Source organism: Coenobita brevimanus, chromosome 67, assembly GCF_032717465.1.
Source record: "Coenobita brevimanus isolate Jiangsu-jjx chromosome 67, ASM3271746v2, whole genome shotgun sequence".
Lineage (NCBI taxonomy): Eukaryota > Metazoa > Arthropoda > Malacostraca > Decapoda > Coenobitidae > Coenobita > Coenobita brevimanus.
The window spans coordinates 7,563,501-7,584,951 of NC_137020.1; the positions used below are offsets into that span (position 1 = coordinate 7,563,501).

The 21,451-nt window shown below is 39.8% G+C and overlaps 1 protein-coding gene across 1 annotated transcript in view; it reads right to left on the bottom strand.

Moving 5' to 3' along the window:
• Positions 1-12,154, bottom strand: part of LOC145405506 (neural cell adhesion molecule 2-like) — a 119,447-nt gene extending 107,293 nt beyond the window's left edge. Inside the window, exons 1-3 of the mRNA XM_080276852.1 lie at positions 12,026-12,154; positions 10,977-11,121; positions 8,483-8,613 (exon numbers count right to left, since the gene is read on the bottom strand). Of these exons, the coding sequence (XP_080132978.1) occupies positions 8,483-8,613; positions 10,977-11,121; positions 12,026-12,154 (405 nt within the window). The remainder of the gene's footprint in view (positions 1-8,482; positions 8,614-10,976; positions 11,122-12,025) is intronic.
• Between the last annotated feature and the right edge of the window lie 9,297 nt (positions 12,155-21,451).

Here is a 21,451-nt window from a genome sequence, read left to right on the forward strand (position 1 = left end):
GCCCATTGGATTGGGCAATTTTGGGCTGTCTGGACATTGCTACTCCTCACCCTGCCCTTGGGTGGGAAAGGAGGTCCGGATGATGATGATGATGATAAGTGATAATATGGAAAGTGGGAGTATGCAGAGAATTTTTGGCATTAGTGGTTCAGACGACTAGGCCTCAGTGAGGAAATCAAGCAGAGGCTTTGAGGATGTTCAGCAAGCAATTAGAAAGAGTATCAGACATACGTTCAGTATGTCTCTCTTGGTCGTCACTCGTATAGGTATATTTATGGTCACTGTTCTCCCACCCCTTTCACAGGACTTCTATGTATGGTCGTGGAGAGACTGGGCGTGTGTGCAGAGCTCTCTTTTAGGTAATGGGCTTTCCTACTGGCATTAGTTTTTTTGTTCTCTTCTAGGGTGCATTTAAACTAGATTAACAATTTCTAATTTTTCTCTCTTCTAATAGAGATATAATAGATGTGTATATCTATTTACTGAGATTACTCTTGCCTCCCACTAATTGCTCTTGGGTGTGCATCGACACAGTCACAGCCTTCTGAGAGTGGTTTGAGAGCGAAATCTAAGTCTTAATTGTCTTAACCAGGGTCAGTTTCCCTTATTCGCTTTTCTCTCCTTTCCCACTTCCCCCGAGAGGGGAGGTGGTTATTATGTCGACCCCCCCCCCTTCCATTCTTCCCTCCCTTAAGGAAGAGGGTGGCTCTGACGACACCATGATTGCGACAAGGACAGACTAACTGAATGACCGTCCCCATACTTAATCTCCGATAGACATTCCCGTACATAATGCGACATTTGTTCAGCCACATGTATTGGCCTTACTTCCCTGGCTTGTCTCAATCCTTTTCTAATCAAGAAGATAATTATGGCTGTGCTGGTGAAGTTTCTAAAACTGCTCATATTTCACTCACGGAGAAAAGATACGGAGTATTAACTTTTACGGGCGAACACGAGACCATGCAACGAGCTGGCTTGGTCAACAGATGGCATTGTGGTCGCCGGTGTGTCGTCTGTTTGTTTACATAAGTTGACAGGCGGGATGCGATGGGGCGTGGCGGTAAAAATAAACATGACTCTAAACCCTGGACACCGCTGTGGCGGTAAAAGTAAACATGGCTCTAAACCCTGGACACCGCTGTGTTTTTTGTGGGAGAAACCGACGAATTGGAACTAACCTACGGTTTTGCTTCTTCCCAAAGGACAAAAAAGGGTACGTAAAACAGATGTAACAAACTGTTATGCATAAACAGTTGTAATACGGTCATAAATGTTGGTGCTGATTAAGACGTCAACAGCTGAAACTGGGCCTCGGCACGTACGCCTAATAAAGAAATTTGTAGAAATTATTATGTTTTGTTACACGTATGATAAAGGACACGGTGGGCACTGATAAGGGACATGTGACCTTGCTGAGGTATATAACACCGCCACACTCGCAACGCAGAATATTATTTACCGGCCCTCACACAATATTTATTGACAGTATTCATATATGTTGCCTTATTATTGATCTTGTGAAAATGACAGTGAAGATATGCACCATCTGATATTAACGGATATTACTAGTATACCGATAACGGGAAATTACTATTACATGCAGGTAAGAACCATGTAATATATATATATATATATATATATATATATATATATATATATATATATATTTACCTGAACTATGTAATATATATATATATATATATATATATATATATATATATATATATATATATATATATATATATATATATATATGAGAGACAGAGAGATGATATTCACAGGGAGAAGGAAACACGAAATAGCCGAAGCACAGGGGATATTTCGTGTTTCCTTTTTCTCTGTGAGTATTATCATATTTATGAATCGCGTGTTATTAAGTGATTTACTTCCCAAATAGATAGATGGACAGATAGATAGATGCCGATATAGATATACAGATATCCACTGGTATATAGATATCCACAGGAATGTGGTAGAAGTGCGTCTGAAAACAATGGAAATGAATTTTTTCCAGTTAAATCAACATGATACGATTAACAGTGCTAAAACAACAAACGGCTATGGGTTTCTGTTTCCCGTCTGAATGATTTCGGGATAATAAAGTAACCTAACGTGTACATCTAGATACTCAATAAATACACCATAATATTCTTGTCTGCATTATTAATACATCCATTATATTCCAAAGAAGACTTTTATCACTGGTATGAATCTTTGTCTCATAATACATTTTATGGGACACTCTTCACCACCCTCATGTTATCAATGGTGAATGATACTCATGCACAATATAATCATTTAAGATTAACAGTTTCACGTGGAAGGCTTATAATTCCCGATTCATAATCTAAACATCTTCTACCCTGTAACCGTTCTCTTATATTCCCGTTCTCCCTTATCTAACTTGTGCACGTTACGGAGTAACGTTGAGTCGTTACTCCGTATCTTTTCTCCTCCGTGAGTTTCACTGCTATGAGATTGAGACAGGCATTCCTCACATCACTTCGTGGAATATTCTCTCTCTCTCTCTCTCTCTCTCTCTCTCTCTCTCTCTCTCTCTCTCTCTCTCTCTCTGTCAAGGTCTGTATTATCTGCAAAACTATAGCAATTTAGTGGACCTGGATTTAACGCTGTTTGTTTGGAGGTGCATTCATTTGCATTATATTCCCTATAATGCTAGACAGCTACTCATGCAGGCAAAAACAAAAAAGAGATGTAGCCGACTGGTTACCAATCACTACCCTAAAATGAAATAAAAGCATTCGGGAGCCGCATGTAATCGCCCGACAGAAAATGCTGTTGGTCACGTCCAAGATTTTGGTCATATCTTGATACCCTAAAGGTTTCATGTTGGTAGGTCAAGCCGTTCATGAGATATAATGGTGCTAAATCGTCGTTTTCGTTTTGGAAGGCTCCAACATGCTTGCATGCGTCGGCCTTGGTATCCTAATGATGGCTTTCAATGCTGCTCGATCTCTGGCGGCTTCCCTATTTAGTCCCTTAACCGTGAGGTCACACTTAATGACCTCATCCCAGGTCTTTTCGGTCTGCCTCTCACTATCCTACCCCTAACATTAACATTTCTCACTTTCTGCAGCCCATTTATCATCCCCGTCCTCTCCACATGATCAAACCATCTCAATCTACCTCTCCTCATCACAACACTGATACACTCCAGTCTCATCCTACTGTGCCTCTCAACTCTTCCATCGTGAACCTAACCCCCAGCCCCCCAGTCTTGCACTTAAGGACCCACTTCACATCGACCTAATCATTGCCGTTTCTGTATGTTTGAGCCTGCGAATATCTTCTTCCTGTACTGCCCTGGTCTCACTGCCATACGGCAATACACTCCTAAAACGTGCCGCATACAAAGATCCCTCAGCACACAGGAAGAGCCCTCTCGATGTCAAGAGCGGCAACAGCTCCCTGAACTTCTTCCAATCACTCCTCACTCTAGTCACAGAACTAGCTCCTTCCCCACCTCCAGCAAATAACATGTCTCCCAAACAACAAAGCTCTTCCACACACTCAAGTGACTCACCAGCAAGTTCAATCCTTTCATGCCTGGCAATATACACATGCTCTCCCCGACACACCACACACATGAAGTCATCATTATCTCGCAGTGTACCTCTAATACCACTACATCTCTTATGCACCCACTTATCACAAACACTGCACAAGATGGAATTATTTCCCACGCCCTTGTGACAAATCGCACATGATCACTCTCCCTCTTCTTTGACAGTACCACCTCCACCCCTGGATACCTTCACTTTTGTTTTATCTGCATTTACTTTTAAGCCCTTGTGCCCCATACCATTTCTCCATTTACTAAATCTTTCCTTTGCTTTTATTTTCTGCAACCAACATCATATCATCAACCATACAACATCTCCTACTAGAGTCCATTTCTTAAGTCACATGAGAGGGCTTCAGGTACCATTATAAACGACAAGGGGCTCAAGACTGACCCCTGATGCACACCAACATTCACGGAAAACTCTTCATTCAAATCTCCATTCACCTTTACCTGGGTGTGAGCACCCACATACATGGCCATAACGACCCTAACCAGCCACTCCTCGATCCCAAGATTTCTCATTACTCACTTCACCACCTCTCTAGGGACTCAGTCAAAGGCCTTCTCCAAATCAACAAAAAAACAAAGTACAGATCCCTTTTCTTTCCTATATACTTTTCCTGAAGCTGTCGCACAATGAATATGGTATCAGTGGTCCCTATGCCTGGTATAAACCCAAAATGCATCTCGTCAATATTCACTGTTTCTCTAGTCACACCGTCTAAAAAACTAGTTGACCTTTGGCAGCCATTCTGATGACCTTGATCATAACTCCGAGTTCCCATTTTCGCATTCGGCCAAAATTTTTGCCATATATTGATACCCCGAAGGCTTCATGTTGATAGCTCAAGCTGTTCTTGAGATATAATGGGAATAGACACACACACACACACACACACACACACACACACACACACACACACACACACACACAGAGGAATGCAAAAACATTATTGCTCTGCCTTGTAAAGGCAGGCGATAGTAACATTCTAAATCCTGTGCTGTTATGACGAACAAACATTTCGGCCACAGCAAAAATCTCGTTGTTTAATGTGGGGAAATGATAACAGTATTTATTCCATCAGGCACGCATGACTCCCGCTAAATGAAATAAAGTACAATAGAGGGCATAATCATGAATGTATTAAGTATTGCCTCAGCGTCTCTATTTGTTCAAACTTGATCATCCTTTGCATATCATATAACCTCAAGGAATTTTGACAATATCGGCCCTTTAGTACAATGGCGTCATCTTTTTAGTTTATTCTGACGATCACTACAGGATATCATTCGGCTTAGGAAAGACCTTGTGGTGGACGGAATAGCGCCATTGTCCTCATTCATGCTACCGACAGACAGTTTCATTCGGCAAAGGAAGGACGTTTCACAGCGAGGAAGATAACCAACATGTCCGTATAACATGATTGTATTTCAGATAATTCCCGGTAATCTGAATTAAACTTACTGACCAACCCAAACACAAAGATGCTATTCGGCAATGTTGCATTCAGCCAATCATCACCAACCTGTCAAGTGCTTCTTCGCTTCGATTAAAAAAAAAAATGAGTATATGTCTTGAATTATGAATGGAAGGAGGTTTGGCACTCGGATGGTTATTATTATACTTTGTGTTTCTAATGTAGTCCGTGTCTTTGGAGCCAAGCCTCGTTATTCTATCTATCAATCTATTACCAGACGCCTTAATCCTGTAAGGGGTGTGCGCAAACAATTGGCCTCCATGTCGCCCTGCATTGGCCTGCTTCCAGCTCACACACCCGTCTCTCATAATTATACCTCTCCACTCCATCCCTCCATCTCATCCTCGGCCTCCCCTTCCCTCTCCCCCCTTCCACCTCACATACACTCTCCTCTTCAGTCTCACTCTCCATCCTCTCCACATGTCCAAACCACCTCAGTGTGTTTTTCACAGCCAAGAAGTTATGCGGTGTACACATGGAAAGGTTTTAAGATGGTGTGACCATCTGCCGTGTTTGATTTGCCCCATCACCCCATCATCAACCATAATGTCTCAAGTTTGCCGGTACAAGAAGGTGACTGGATTGGCTGCGGACAAAACTACAGGACTGAGGGTGGCGTGAAACAAAATGAAAATACTGTTTGCATGTGAGAGACTACTCAGAGTGGGTATTATAAAAAAAAGAAAAAAAGAAAAAGGAAGAAAAATGAGAGAAATGGGACTTAGAAAAAAAAAGAAGCTGCAGAATCGTTATTCAGCCGTAATTAGAATTAAAACACGATGATGATGATGATGGCAACTATGATAAGTCCGATGAATACGATTGTTAAAACGAAAGTAAAGTGAAGATGGTGTTCATTACAATGATTAATGTGAATATGATGATGATGATGATGAAGATGATGATGATGGTGATGAGGAGGAGGAGGATGCCTCTCTTCTTCATTATGTTCTTTGTCCGTTCCTATTTACAAGATATTTATGTTTCATTTCCCAATTCTCTGTTCCTCCCCCCCATCCTTTTTTTTTTTCATTTCATATTTTTAACCTTCTACTAAAGGACTTCGATGTTCTTTTCTGATCCTCTATCATAACTTCCTTTTCTCTTCTTCATTTCTTTTATCTTCCCCTCCTCACTTCTTCTTCTGTTTTGTTTACCATATCAGGCTTGATTCATTTTTCACGAATTCATCGGATGACCTCTGCCCTTTTCTATCGAATTTCCTTCCTTTCTCGTCATTTCCTTTTTCTGCAGGTTTTTATTTTTTCTTCTGTGTCCCATTTCTCTCATTTCCCTTCTTTTTCTTTTTTTAATACTCACTCAGATATCTCAGTCTCTCATCTGTGCTCACTATTATCACTTTGTTTCACTACAGCCTCAGTCCTGTAGTTTTGTCCGCAGCCAGTCCAGTTTGTAAAGGCAAACTTGAGACACTATGGTTGATGATAGGGTGATGGGGCAAATTAAACACGGCTGATGGTCCCATCATCTTAAAACCATTCCATGTGTACACCGCTTAACTTCTTGGCTGTGGAAGCTGAATAATTTGAATAAAATATATTTTCATGCAAGAAAGAATAATATTAACAGTTTGAAACCCAAGTAAATGTCTCTTCACTGAAGATAAATGCAAATGAGCCAGTGCTATCATTTGTTCCCTTTGAGATGCCTTAACACATTCTGTTCGAAAGACGACATCTTGCGCGGGGAGTGTCTGGTTGTAAAAGACCATTCCAGAGTTTGGCAGTTTTGTACATATGCCAGGCTGAGAGGTACATTTACCTCTTGTGCAATAATTTAAAAAAAAAATGAGTGTACTGCCAGTCGGGCACTAGCACAAAACTTGCCGGAGTCTGAGGTTACTGCACATTGGAGGGGGTTGGGGTTTGCAGGGTAGAATACAGCGTGCTTCACTTCGCCTACAAGCTTGTTGTTGCATAGTTTATGACTTAAAAATTTAGGGAACTCCCTTGATGAACAGCTGAAAATTTTCCACCCATTTACTCTTTGGTAACTCTGGAGTCTAGGGAGTTAAAGACTGAGGCCTTACTACGAGAGGTCAGAATAGTAATTAATCATATTGGTGATGTTAAACTGAGAGTGCTGAAAAGCTGTGGAGAGAGAGAGAGAGAGAGAGAGAGAGAGAGAGAGAGACAGAGACAGACAGACAGACAGAGAGTCACTTGCACTCTTCTTCACTAATATTGTCCTTCTTGCAAAACATACAAATCTTATTCAGACAGGAAATATATCATAGGAGTGTTTGAGGATCTTGTTCCTGGGCGTTCTTTAATTCAGCATACCTTCTTCATTAACTGAACACACTGTTACCTCTCTGTCAGTCTTTTTGCTAACTAAAGTTTATGTCTCTCATGGTGGTAGGTGGTGGCAACCATCATTTACTCCCTTGATGTACTATTGTATGACTCCTTCCCCTTTCTCATACTGTTTCTGAGTCTGCCGTCCTCCCTTTCTACTTATCGCTTTCTTTTCTGTCACTTTTTATTAATCTTCTTTCCACTTTCGGTAGCTCCACACTCAGAAAATAATTTTTAACAGTAGGTGGGACCTTATAACCAAGTTTGGGGTTGAGTGGAGCCTGGTATGGCGCCCCTATTAACTGGATGGAGAGACGCAAATAAGGCGTCTACTCAGGAACCACTCCTCCACACTTTTCCGCGCACCATTTTTTTTTTTTTTTTTAATGCGAGGAAGAAAGAACCAAAGACTGATCCCAGATTAACAGTTCCTTCCAAGAAAGACAAAAAACAATACAAAAGTGAGCCAAATTCAAGATCCGTTCATTTAGTGATGCCTGTACACACTGCGTTTGAAAGACTGGAAATCATAGGAAGCAGGAAATACAGACTGTGGCGAGGCGCTGTCAGCTAAAGGCAATGTTGGTTCACTGTATAAGACGGCCTTCCAGGGGCGGTTGCGTGCCTTCGATTAATGGGTCTGCTCAGTCAGACAGACTGCGAGCGATCAACAATAACAACAACATAAATATTTCTTTCTCTTTCTGCCAGTACTGTGAACATGGAATTCATACCCTTCGGTTTGCCTTTTAAATAGCCATAGTAGTCATGCCTTTGCATCTGGTTATTTTTTCAAGGGAACAAATTATACTTGATCTCTGTCTGCCTTGTAAGTGAATAAAGTTTACAGGCTTCTGTTTCTCCTTTATATGAACTGAATGAAGATGCCTCTCCATTGACCTTTTCTGTAACAAGATATGCATGCCTCTTTGTATGTCTCTTTAATTTAATGCGTATACATTCTTCTTTATCTCGATAAAGTGAACTGGGATTATGCGCCTCTTTATCTGCTTAATAAGTAAATAGGCTGTACTTGCCTTTACTTCTCTATTAAGCAGTCTAATAAACATTCTTGTCTGTTTGCTTTTTTCACTTACATTGTGCGTCCAGGTGACAGACGTGGCTGGAGGCTTGGCTCTGACGGAGCACTCAAAGTAAACGTCGTCTCCTTCCTTGATGTTGGCTGGATCCAGAGATTTGCCCAGTCGCACCTCAACCACGGGGGCATCTGGCAAATAAATATGCAGCGATGATAAAACACAGTGTTCAACATCAGGTTTTTCAGTAAAATGTATAATATAACAATCAAGAAGTGTTATCAAATGTGGCACTTGGCTACCTGTTACAAGGAAATTATTCTTTCCGACAAGGAGAGTATGTTTTCACCCCTGTATGTTCGTTATCTTGTCTGTTAGCAGGATTACTCAAAAACTAAAGAGAGAGATCTGGATCAAATTTGGTGGTTAGATAGCCTATATCCCAGGGGACAACCATTTAATTTTGGGGACCAGTGTTTGTTAGTTTGTGTGTCTGTTAGCAGGATTACTCAAAAACTAAGACAGAAATTTGGACCAAACCTGGTGGGTAGATAGCCCATGTCCCAGGGAACATTCGATTATCTTTTGGTACCGATCCGGATCGTATTATAGATTCTCGATCCGGAGAACAGTTTTTGCAAATTCTAATCAGAGATGAGAAAACCTAACCCATTATGAAGAGTGGTTTGGAAATTACGTTGCCCTTGTCGGACAGACACGCTCCACTGAGTGCCCCTGTAGTTGCCTTGTTTAAACGAAGGGAAACCTCAATGCATAAAGTGATTGTGACCAGATTTTGTGTTTGAAGTTGCAGTTACTTATACTAATTTTAATCCTTATGTTTTCTTTTGTGGTCACTCGATATGTTGCAAAATTTGTTACAACAAGTGAAGTGAATGCCGAGTTTGTATTGATACTGTAACAACACAGTGACATTATTTCTGCAATTTCTCATAAAGACACTCTTAATAAAGCGGATTACTAGGAATATTTAAATTAACAGTCCATATTTTACACAAAACATAGAGTAACGTAACCAAAGTATGATAGTTCCTGCCCCCGCAACCCTTTCTATTTTATCATCCCATGATGTTCCTGGTTTTGGCAAGGATTGTTTGCAAAGACTGTACTTCACGAATTAAAGCAACAGTTTAATAATGATCGTGATTGAGATGCAAATAATTAAATAATATAGTTTTCTTTTCCAGTCACATCGAAAGTGGGGGAGTTGTGTGCGATGTACTTGAGTATGGTAAAACAGTTTTTGAGGTGGGATGTGCAGTAGTGTGTGGTGTGTTTCTAACGTGTTAATGTGCAGCGTATCAGTGTGAGGTGTGGTGGTGTACAGTGCATGTTAACATGATAGTGTTCTGTTGCATTGTCAGCTTTTTCATGCTATTGTTGTTTCATGGTGATGAACTAGATAAAAAAATGGTAACATATGATGTTTCCTGTACAGTATATTTATTGTTCCTCCTCATAGTATTTTTGTAACAGCGCTCGCGAAGTGAGAGCAACAACGTAATGTATCAGTATTGTTTGTAAAACATATCTACCCCTTTCCTGCTCTGAACCTGATCATCATCATGGTGAGCATGACTCTTTCATGTGGTTAGTGTCACTAACCAGTTTGGAAGAGATATTTTGCCTCCAGATTTCTCCCTGCGATTCTGTCGGCTGCTATTTAATTCCAGTGCTCTATTACGAGTCCACTCAGTTCTCTTCTTATACAATCCGTCCACCGCAACTGAGGCCTTCATATTGGTCACGTAACTTTGACTTCATACCTCTAAACTCTGCTCGCCAACTTGCCCTGATCCATATGTCTTGCCAATTAAATATACTCTTACATTTTCTTGTTACATAGTAGTTTTTAATCCAGTTCTGTACCCAGTTCTTCCTCCTTTTCACTCTTCTCACTCCTGCAGTTCATCTGACCCAATTGCTCTGCCTCATTTGAAAAATAATTTAGTGTTCTGCTAAATATTTTTTCCAGTTTGTAAGTACAATTGGCTTTACTCTTGAATGATCCACCCAACACTGTAATGTTGTGTCAGCCTCGACAAACATTAGTTCAAGAGCTCTTCTCACCTTTCTGTCTCTCCTGGTCAGCACTGTGCTTCGAATCTTTTTCACTTGTCGTGTTTATGGGTTTACACCTCAAACTGAAACAGTTCATTCCAATCGTCCAGTACTGTTTGATGTTCCTCTTATTCTTCGCTGCAACTGGTAAGTAATCAGCATGCATCATCTTTATGAGATATTCTGCAGCACTACCCTTTCCACTTTCTAGCTACATCACAAAGATAAACATTAGTGTAGTAAATGCACTGCCCTGTCTAAGGTAAATTTTGACTACAAAGTGATTTAAGAGGTCATCAGCTGCTACTACCGCCTTAGATTTTGTCTCTCTACATGATCTCGACTAGCCTTACCTCCGCAGCTCCAGCTCCTAATAAACTTAGTGTTGATACTCTTAATTATTATTAATAAAAATTATGTACTTAGTCGGGGTGTCCTATTTTAACATAAACAGAGCAAGAAAGTTACTAACAGCTGACGGAAACGATTGTAGAATCTTGATATGCCAGATGAGGCAGCTTGATGTTGGTGGCCTGACAGATAAGTTGTGCTCCATCATCAGCCACCTTAGGCCTCAATTGCACCATGGCCACTGTTACGTTCCCTCCCTCCTCACTCTGAAAAAAAGTAATTGTGTGTCTTTTTGTCTTTTTAACTTCAAGATATTTACAGATTATTTATTATTTTTGACATGTTTTCTGTGTCATTTAGTTTTTTACCATGCTCTGTGTTTTACTATTTCTTTAGTCTCTGTATCTGCTATCTTCTGTGACTCTAAAGTATCTTTATTATCTTTTCAAGTTGTCATGTTCTATGTCCCTTTATCGTGTCATTTTCTTCAGCTTTGTAACTCCTCTGAAGTTGTCATATGCTCTCTTTGTCAGTCACTAGTCTGCTATGTCGTTTTCTGTAATCTAAAACTGTCGGCTAATGTTTCACTTACAAGTGTCTGTATCCTTAGTTTGCCACATCTCTTCACTTTAACAAAAGAACTGCTGCTGGTACCATGGAAGTATAGTAAAAAATTTGCACCGATGGTGTTACTGGAAAATGCTTTTAAACTGTTTTGTCTTTTACCACTTCAGAGACATATTGCAGATCGAATGAAATTATTTGAATGTAACAAAGAAGCCTCGAAGAGACAATTTGGTAATCAACGAGCTAAGGTTTTAACCATTTCAGTCGCAAGGGTATTTCTAAAAATATTAACATCGCTTAGCACCTGGAGAAATAAACAATACCAAATTGGCACTGTTGTTTTTAAAGATAGCAGTGTAATCTTACTTTTTTCCTTACACAGAGGTAGGGGTCATAATTAATGAAAATTGATTATCGTTACCAAAAATTAACTTATGTCTAAGTCACAGTCCCGACATTGCCCCCTATGCTGAAAACAACTGTTTTAGGGTAGCATGAATAAAATGGGTCAAGGTTGCAGCACCGTCACCGTTCCCCAAACTAAATAAAATCATCTACCTGTATCATGAATGATATACTCGTAAGGTGATTGAGTCGACGTACCTGATAGCGGTGTGAGTGCATCATTTTGGAGTCGAGCCACCAAAGCACAGTGGGTTGTGGACGACAGCCGTACACTCGACACTCCACCACCTTCACCTCATCCACCCACACCTCACCCTTCACCTCCATTTCCACTGCTAACACTTTCACTGATCCAAACGCAAAGCAAGAAAGAGAATCACCATCATCATAATCATGATCATCATGATAACTGTCTTCAAAGTTCACTTAACACTGAACAGTTGTCAGGTTCGTCACTTAATGAGTTTCTTTCCTATGATGGCGGCACTTGTGATGAAATCAGAACCCCTGAGGCTGGTTCTGAACAGAGTTAATGTATGCAAGTTCTGTGGGTATGAGTGCATATATGTGGGGCACGTGGGAAAGATGTGAATATATGCGGATGAGTGTTGTCTTAGTAACCTGTGCACCTCGATGAAAAAGTGCCTTAGGGACCTTTGTCTAGAAGAACCAGTATACTGTATGGCTGTTTCATGGCTGGTTTTGAAAAATCTTAGCAGGTAGCCTTCACCTGGTACACAAGAAAGTGTATAGTAAGTTACTTACGCTGAGATATCAGTCATGCATCAGACAGCACCCGATTGTATTATCTTGACCTTGAAAGTAACATGTCTTCATAACCAGACCGGTTGCGGCCTGACATGACAATCACATTATGCACACCGAATTGTCTGGTGGATGATTCATCAGTGAATATGAGCAGGGAGTGGACTGCTGTCCGAGAAACTTCATTTTCCTTTTTTTCACTCGTAGACAAGAGAGAGAGAGAGAGAGAGAGAGAGAGAGAGAGAGAGAGAGAGAGAGAGAGAGAGAGAGAGAGAGAGAGACAGAGACAGACAGACAGACAGACAGACAACAGACAGACAGACAGACAGACAGACAGACACACAGACAGACAGACAGACAGACAGAGATAGAGAGGCGGAGGGGTAGAGACAGAGAGGAGGTTACCAGATGCCTGATGCCAGAGTTCCCGAAGCTGAAAATGTTGCATTTATTTCTATTAATATACCTGTCGTGTTAGTTTTATGTTTGTGTGATATGTATACAATACACACACACACACACACACACACACACACACACACACACACACACACACACATATATATATATATATATATATATATATATATATATATATATATATATATATATGAGCCTCTGTGGTACAGTGGTAGAGTGTGCTTTTCGTACACGGGTGAGCCAGAGTTCACGACCCGCCAGGATAAAACTCTTTGCGAGTGTTCACCCGGCCACGTACTGCATTGGCGGACACAAGGGGTGCTGTTGTTGAACCAGTGTCGTTTACTATGTAGTATGCTTGCACCCAGTCGGCTTGCGCGGGTCGATTACACTTGGTTCACAGACTACACACACATTCAAAGCCATCTAACACCACAATCACACTTACAAGCACTTCTCACCCTACATACAATCTCTACTAGACAGCATTAGCCACTTGGTAGAGATACATTGGCTGTATCGTCCCGACATCGGTCGGGATAGGCCGGTCCTGCAGTGGATACTCAAACGGCTGATGATGATGATGATATACCGGTATATATATATATATATATATATATATATATATATATATATATATATATATATATATATATATATATATATATATATATTATATCCAGGGGCAGGATCCCACTGCTACCTGGCAGGTCCCTGGGTGGTGGATAGGGGAAGGCCTTGTAGATATGCAAGGTACCGTGATAGACAGCACGGACCATTGGACCCCCTATAGATATATAGGGCTCCACCGAATATAACGAATAAGGTGGCACAAAAATTACGTCTAACCAGAAACTATGTACCAGGGAAGTGAGATTATTTGCCACAATCCTCCCAACCAATCATGAGTTCAATTGCAAATGATTTGACCGGCGATCCTGTTGTATCATCGTCTACTAATGGTCCAATTGCACTGATTCCTGTGCTTACGGGCAGTGTGCCACCGAAAGTGAGTAGGCACTGTGTTGCAAAATTAGACCCTTGGATATTATACAAATTGAAATCCATGAAGATCTATGCATACAATGCAAGAAGCTTCGCAGAATATTACAAACTTCATAACCTAATGACTGAACTGAAAAACAGTAGCTGGGATATTGTAGGTTTGAGTGAGATCAACAGAAGAGAGGAAGGGAAAATGAAAGAGTTAGTGGTGTAGGATTTCTAATTAACAGAAATCTTGCAGACAACATTCAGTAATGTATCTGACAGAGCAGCATTTGTTGTCATTAGACTGTGCAAAAACTATACCCTGAAAGTAATATATACATGTATATGCACCAACTTCTCAAAGCCCAGATGAAGAAAGAGAAACATTCTATGATGACATCTCCCAGATTATGGAAGAAGAAAAGACAACATATACGATAATAATGGGAGACTTCAATGCAAACGTTGGGAAGTCGAAAAATGTAGAAGCGTGTATGGGAAAATTTGCAGTGGAAGAAAGGAACGAAAGAGGAGAAATGCTGATAAATTTAGCTGAAATGTTTAGCATGAGAATATTGAATATATTCTTCCACAAAAGAACAGGGAGAAAGTGGACCTGGAGAAGCCCAAATGGAGAAACAAAGAATGAAATCGACTTCATTATAGCAGATAGGAGTAACACGATCACAAATGTCATAGTTATCAGCGAAGTAAATATAGGTAGTGATCACAGAATGGTGGGTTGCACAGCCAGATTCAGTTTCAGAAGTGAAAGAAAGAAGATGATTAAAGATAAAACGATATGCCCAATAATAGTAAACGAAAACAAAGTAGCCATTCAGATGGAAATAAGGAACAGATTTCATGCTCTAAGTAATGCTGAATGTGATACTGATGAGCTGAATGACAGACTAACAAAAGTGTTAAGAGAATCAGCGGAGGTAGTAGGAAAATCTAATACAACCAAAGCCAAGAAATAATCAGAAAATACACTCTAGCTTATGAAAAAACAAAAGGAAATGAAAGCAAAAAAAAAAAAGAACGACGAAATAGAACGAGCGGCACTAAATAAGCTTATCAACAAAGGACAAAGAGAAGACAAAAGAAAGAGAAACATGGACCAGATCAAAGAAACCATCAAAAATGGAAAAAGTCTGAAACAGGTCCGAAGTAAAATGGCACTAGGAAAGCAACAAATGACATCACTGAAAGAAGCAAAAACAGAGGAATCGTTAAATGCAGAGATAAGACGGTGAAGAGAGTTGAAGAATTTTACAAAGAACTGTATGCATCAAAGACAGCAATACCAATAGCTAACTTTTCAGTTGACACAAGTGAAATACCTGAGGTAACACCATACGAAGTAAATATTTGTCTTTAAAATATGAAAAGAAGGAAGGCTCCGGACGAAGATGGAATTGTAACAGACTTACTGTTGGGTACAGGAGTAGAAGTACACAATAGGCTTGCTCACTTATTTACCCACTGTATAAAACAGAAGAAAATTCCCAAAACATGGTGTAATGCAGTAGTTATTTTACTCTACAAAAAAGATTACTAAAAATATCTTAGCAACTATCGACCCATTAGCTTGTTATCAGTCATTTACAAACTCTTCACTAAAGTCCTTACGAAAAGAATAACAACAATTTTGGAGGAAAACCAACCTCGTGAATAGGCAGGATTCCGAAGTGGGTATTCGACCACTGATCATCTACATACAATGAATCAGCTAACTGAGAAAACTACAGCATATAATACACCACTCTGTTTGGGTTTTGTTGATTATGAAAATGCTTTTGATTCAGTGGAGCACATAGCAATTATAAACTCATGGCGAGAACAAGGAGTGAATGAGAACATTGTAAAACTGTTCGAAAACATATATAAAGAGGGAACTGCTACAGTTAAAATTCATAAGGACTCGGAAAAAAATAAGATTGAGAAGGACGTCCGTCAGGGAGATACAATTTCGCCAAAATTATATACAGCATGCCTAAAGGGTATTTTCAGAAAGCTAGACTGGAAAAACAAAGAAGTGAATGTAGATGGAGAAAAGCTAAACCATTTAAGATTTGCAGATGACATTGTCCTAATCTCTGAAACAGCGGAGGCATTGCAAGAAATGTTAAATTACCTGGACAGAGAAAATCTGAAAGTAGGACTGAAGATGAACCGGAGAAAAAAACTAATGTTTAATCCACAAATACCAAATAGCGTCATCAGAATAAGCGATGAATTTCTTGAAGTTGAGGGGAACAACTACTTGCGACAAATAATAAAATTAACGAAAGATCATGATAACGAAATAAAAAGACGCATTACAATAGGATCGAAAGCTTTCGGTAAACATAGAGGCGTTATGAAAAGTAGCTTGCCAGTTTCTATGAAACGAAAAGTATATAACGAATGTATAATTCCAGCTATCACGTATGGTTGTGAGACCTGGAAACTAAGAAAATCAATAGGATATAAATTAATCCTTTCTCAGAGAGCAATGGAAAGGGCAATCTTGGGAGTATCTTTAAGATACAGGAAAAGATCAACTTTGGTGAGAGGGCAAACTAAAGTCAACGATATTATAGAAGTTATAAAAGAACAGAAATGGAGGTGGGCAGGCCATATAGCAAGAATAAGGGATAACCGATGGAGCTAGAGGCTGACTGACTGGACACCAAGAGGTTGTAAGCATAAGCAGAAAAAGGCCACCAGACAGGAGATGGAGAGATGAGATAGAAAAATTTGCAGGGAAAACGTGGCAAACATTGGCTCAGTCAAGGAATTCGTGGAAAAGGCTGGGGGAGGTCTTTCTTCAGCAGTGGACTAGTTATGGCTAATGATGATGATGATGATGATGATGATGATATATATATATATATATATATATATATATATATATATATATATATATATATATATATATATATATATATCCCATTGGCTCCCACAGTTCCTGTGTGAGGGATTCAGCTGAAAGGGTAGTAAGCCTACCACCCTCCGCCTATCAACGGAGTCAGCGAAGCTCATAGGTCCCTGCCCTAGGGTTCCCTCCTTTACTGAATTATGAAAATGCCCAACTCCATCCTATACTGAGGACACAGGGTGCAATGGTATATATATATATATATATATATATATATATATATATATATATATATATATATATATATATATATGTGTGTGTGTGTGTGTGTGTGTATACAGTCACGTCACCTAAGGCACAGCAACTTGGTTCGGGATCACACTCATGCCACAGAAAACCGTGCCATACAAAGAACTAAACCGATCGGAAAAATGGAATTTAGTTATGGACATTCACCCAAAGTCACCCTTTTCACCCCACTTTTTTGCCAATTTTCCACATTTTACACATGCACACAATCAAGCAATCAGTCAATGCATGTATTACACGTAACAATTGGCACAAAAAACGGGAGGGTGATCAGCCTTGTGTCTTCTTGGGCAATATCACGCACTGCAGATCAAGAGAAAAAAAAAAAAAAAGCTTGGCCAAGTAGACAGGTATCAGCTGACCGACCAAAACATTAAAGATGGCGGAGGCTGGCTGGTTAAGCACTGATTGAAGAAATTTATTTGATAAAGTTTGCATGCCCAAGTGTCAAAAAACTCACATTTAACACATTAATAATCATTCTTATGTACGTGATGATGATGGGGGGCATTATACTTTGTCTTAGCTCATAGATCGGTGTTTCATCACTAACCTGTTCATAGCGGCTTTTCGAACAAACCTATAAACTAGTCACAATACCCAAAGAATCTTTAATGTTTCGTTACTTAACACAATGAATTTGGTGAAGTTTAACCTCCTCAAAAGAGAGAAAAAAGTCAACAGTTGGAACACTTGTAGTATGGAGCTGAAGTGGTCGCCGACTTCTTTGTTTACAAGCAGGGAAACACGCAGCCAGGGGAATTTGCCTGCATGTTTCAAACCTTGCCACACGCATGCCATAGGTAGTTTATGTGCATGGTTCGTTACTGGGGGGTCTGGCACCTTGCTGTGTCATAGAAAACTGTGGCATTGAAGTCCACGCCATAGGCAACTTGACTGTACATATATATATATATATATATATATATATATATATATATATATATATAGTACAGGGGCAGAATCCCACCACTACAAGTATACCTCGATATATGATACCCCCAGATGCGATACCCCAGCTTAATGACTGAAGTAGAAATACCACCATACCCAGCCTAACGATGGCCAAATCCAGGTTTAATGATGGGTTTTAATTTATTTAACCGATTTTAATGATATTTTAGACTAAAACTGTGTGTTTAGGTTGATTTACGAACTATTTTTAGACTTAGATTAATGTGTTTTAGCCATGGGTGGGGTGAACATTGTCATTTTGCGGTACAGTTTACTAAGTTTGATTTTTTCCAGACTTAACCCACTGTGTGCAAGCTATTTTTAGCCATATGGGTTGCCCCAGTGCCAGCCATATTTCGACCCTTTTTTTTTTTTTGCTAAAATGATAGATTTTGATGTGGAAACAACGAATTTCACCATTAAAATAATCACCGAGGCTCAGAAATGGGTTTTATTGAGTCCTCCATACTCGTAGACAGGTATAGCCACTCTCTCACGCTCACCACATAGGTGAGAGAAAGCCGTTTCCTTTGTAAGGTATACTCAAGTATTTATGCTGGGAAGGTATAACAATGTTCAGTACACTCTTCTGATTACTTATTACTTCAACATATATCACAATTTGCATGTCTTTCTCACTGTGAATGCATTATCTTATGCTTACTTGAAGATACGTACAACCTGACTTCATTACATACAGTCCTGGCACTTACAAGAAGGTATTTACAACTTGACTTCACTATATAGTCCTTACACTTACAAGAAATTATTTACAACTTACACTTACATGATGATATTTCCAAAATGCCTTCAGTATGTACAGCACCGGGTAAGGCACTCAGGGAGAGTGAGGTAGAGCGAGCATGAGGGGGGGAGCAAGTGAGTGTATGGCCTTGACAGCCTGGGGGATGGTAGGGGAACAGTTACCATATATGCCTGCCAATTTTTACCCGCAAATCTTGAAAAATGCGGTCACAGTGAATTTTTTATTTCAAACCGTTTTAAAACGGCACTGACACTGGCTGCGGAATTATGTCCGACTGTTTTAAAATGGCACTGGTACACAGCGGGTTAAATTTGAAGATTTTCAGATGAAATTTGTTGGTTTTAATGAGTTACTTACAGGTGTTTGGCTTATGTTAGCTTCTTTTACAGCTGTTAGTCCATTTAGATTGGCTTTAAATTTGTCTTAGGGCTAATTTGGGTGGGTTTTGGACTTGGTTGGGGGGAAACTCACGGCTGAAAAAAGCATCCCATTACTTTCCATGTTAAATCTACTCCGATATACAATACCCCACCTAACAGTGGGTTTTTACCTAACCAACTGCATCGTTAAACAGGGTAATACCCTACCTAGCATGTCACTGGGTGGTGGACAGGGGACAAAGTACCGTCTTAGACGGCGTGGACCATGAGACCCCTTATGGATACATAGGGCTCTGCTGAATATACTGAATAAGGTGGCACAAAAATTATTTCATCATATAATATGTGGTGGGGAAGCGAGAATATTTGCTATAATCCCCCCAACCAAACATGAATTCTACAGCTAATGGTTTTACGGGCAAACATGGCGGATCATCATCCACTAAATGCCCAACCACACGGCCTCCTGTGCACTGCTTCGGCGAATCAGAGACCAGGGCTTAAAACAAACTGTAATCCATGAAGATCTACATGTACAGTTTAAGAAGCTTTGCAGATTATTATGAAGTTGATACCTTAATGACTGAATTAGAAAACATTAGTTGGAATATTATAGATCTGGGCAAGATGCACAGAAATGAAAAACAAATTCAGCTCCAAGACAGCAACCACCTATTATACTACAGAGGAAGGCAAAATGAAAGAGTTAGTGGTGTAGCATTTCTAATTAACAGAGATCATGCAGAGAACATTAAATTAAGTAGTGTATCTGACAGTATATACTGGATTGTAATTAGAAAGAGCAAATGATATACATTGAAAATAGCATAAATACGAGTATATGCATAGAATTTTCATAGCTCAGTTGAAGAAATAGAAACATTCTATGATGACATCCCTCAGATTATGGAAGAAAAGAAGACCAAATATATTACACCCATGGGAGACTTCAATGCAAAAGTTGGCAAATCGAAAATCGAGAAGCACGTACGGGAAAATTTGGAGTGGGAGAAAGTAATGTCAGAGGTGAAACGGTGGCAAATTTTGTTGAAATATATATAACATAAGATTCATGAGCACATTCTTTCACGAAAGGACAGGGAGAAAATGGACCCGAAGAAATCCAATTGGAGAAACAAAGAATGAAATCAACCTCATCACAGCAGATAAGAATAACAAGATCATAAATGTCACAGTTATGAAGAAAATAAACAGAGGAAGTAACCATAGAATGGTGAGGTGCACTGCCGGATTCAATTTCAGAAGTGAAAGAACGAAGTTGATTAAAAATTGTAATAAATGCTCACTAAAACTAAGTGAAACCATAGCAGCTTTTCAGTTAGAAATAAAGAACATATTTCAGGCTCTAAGAGTCTAACTAACACGGCATATGGTCCTGATGGAGACCCTTCTGTTGTTCTCAAGAACTGTGCTTCTGTGCTTACACCCTGCCTAGGTAAATTCTTTCGCCTTTGTCTATCAACTTGTACCTTTTCTTCAGGATGGAAATCTGCTCTTGTTCAACAAGTCCCAAAGAAAGGTGACCATTCCCAACCCACTAACTATCGCCCAATTGCTTTAACATCCTGTGTCTCAAAAGTTTTCGAGTCAATTCTTAATAGAAAAATTTTAAAGCATCTTTCCTATCACAACCTTCCTTCTGATAGTCAGTATGGGCTCCATCAGGGACGCTCCACTGGCGATCTTCTCACCTACCTCCCAGACTCCTGGCCATCCTCCTTTCCGGACTCTGCGTAAAGCTTTGCCATTGCACTTGACATCTCAAAGGTTTTTCGATTGAGTCTGGCATAAATCTTTAATTTCCAAACTGCCCTCTTTCGGCTTCTTTCCTTCTATCTGTGTCTTCAGCTATAGCTTCCTTTCTGGTCACTCTATAACTGCTGTTGTAGATGGCCATCGTTCTTCTCCTAGATCTATCAACAGTGGTGTTCCTCAGGGCTCTGTCCTATCACCAACTCTCTTCCTTTTATTTGTCAATGATCTTCTGAGCTGTACATCTAACCTTATCCACTCATACGCTGATGACTCCACCCTTTATCTTTCCATTTGGTTCCCGCAACGTCCATCTCAGCAGTTACTTCAACAAACAAGGGATGAGGTTATGGCACACCTAATGTCTGACTTGCTCGTATCTCTGACTAGGCTAAAAATAATCT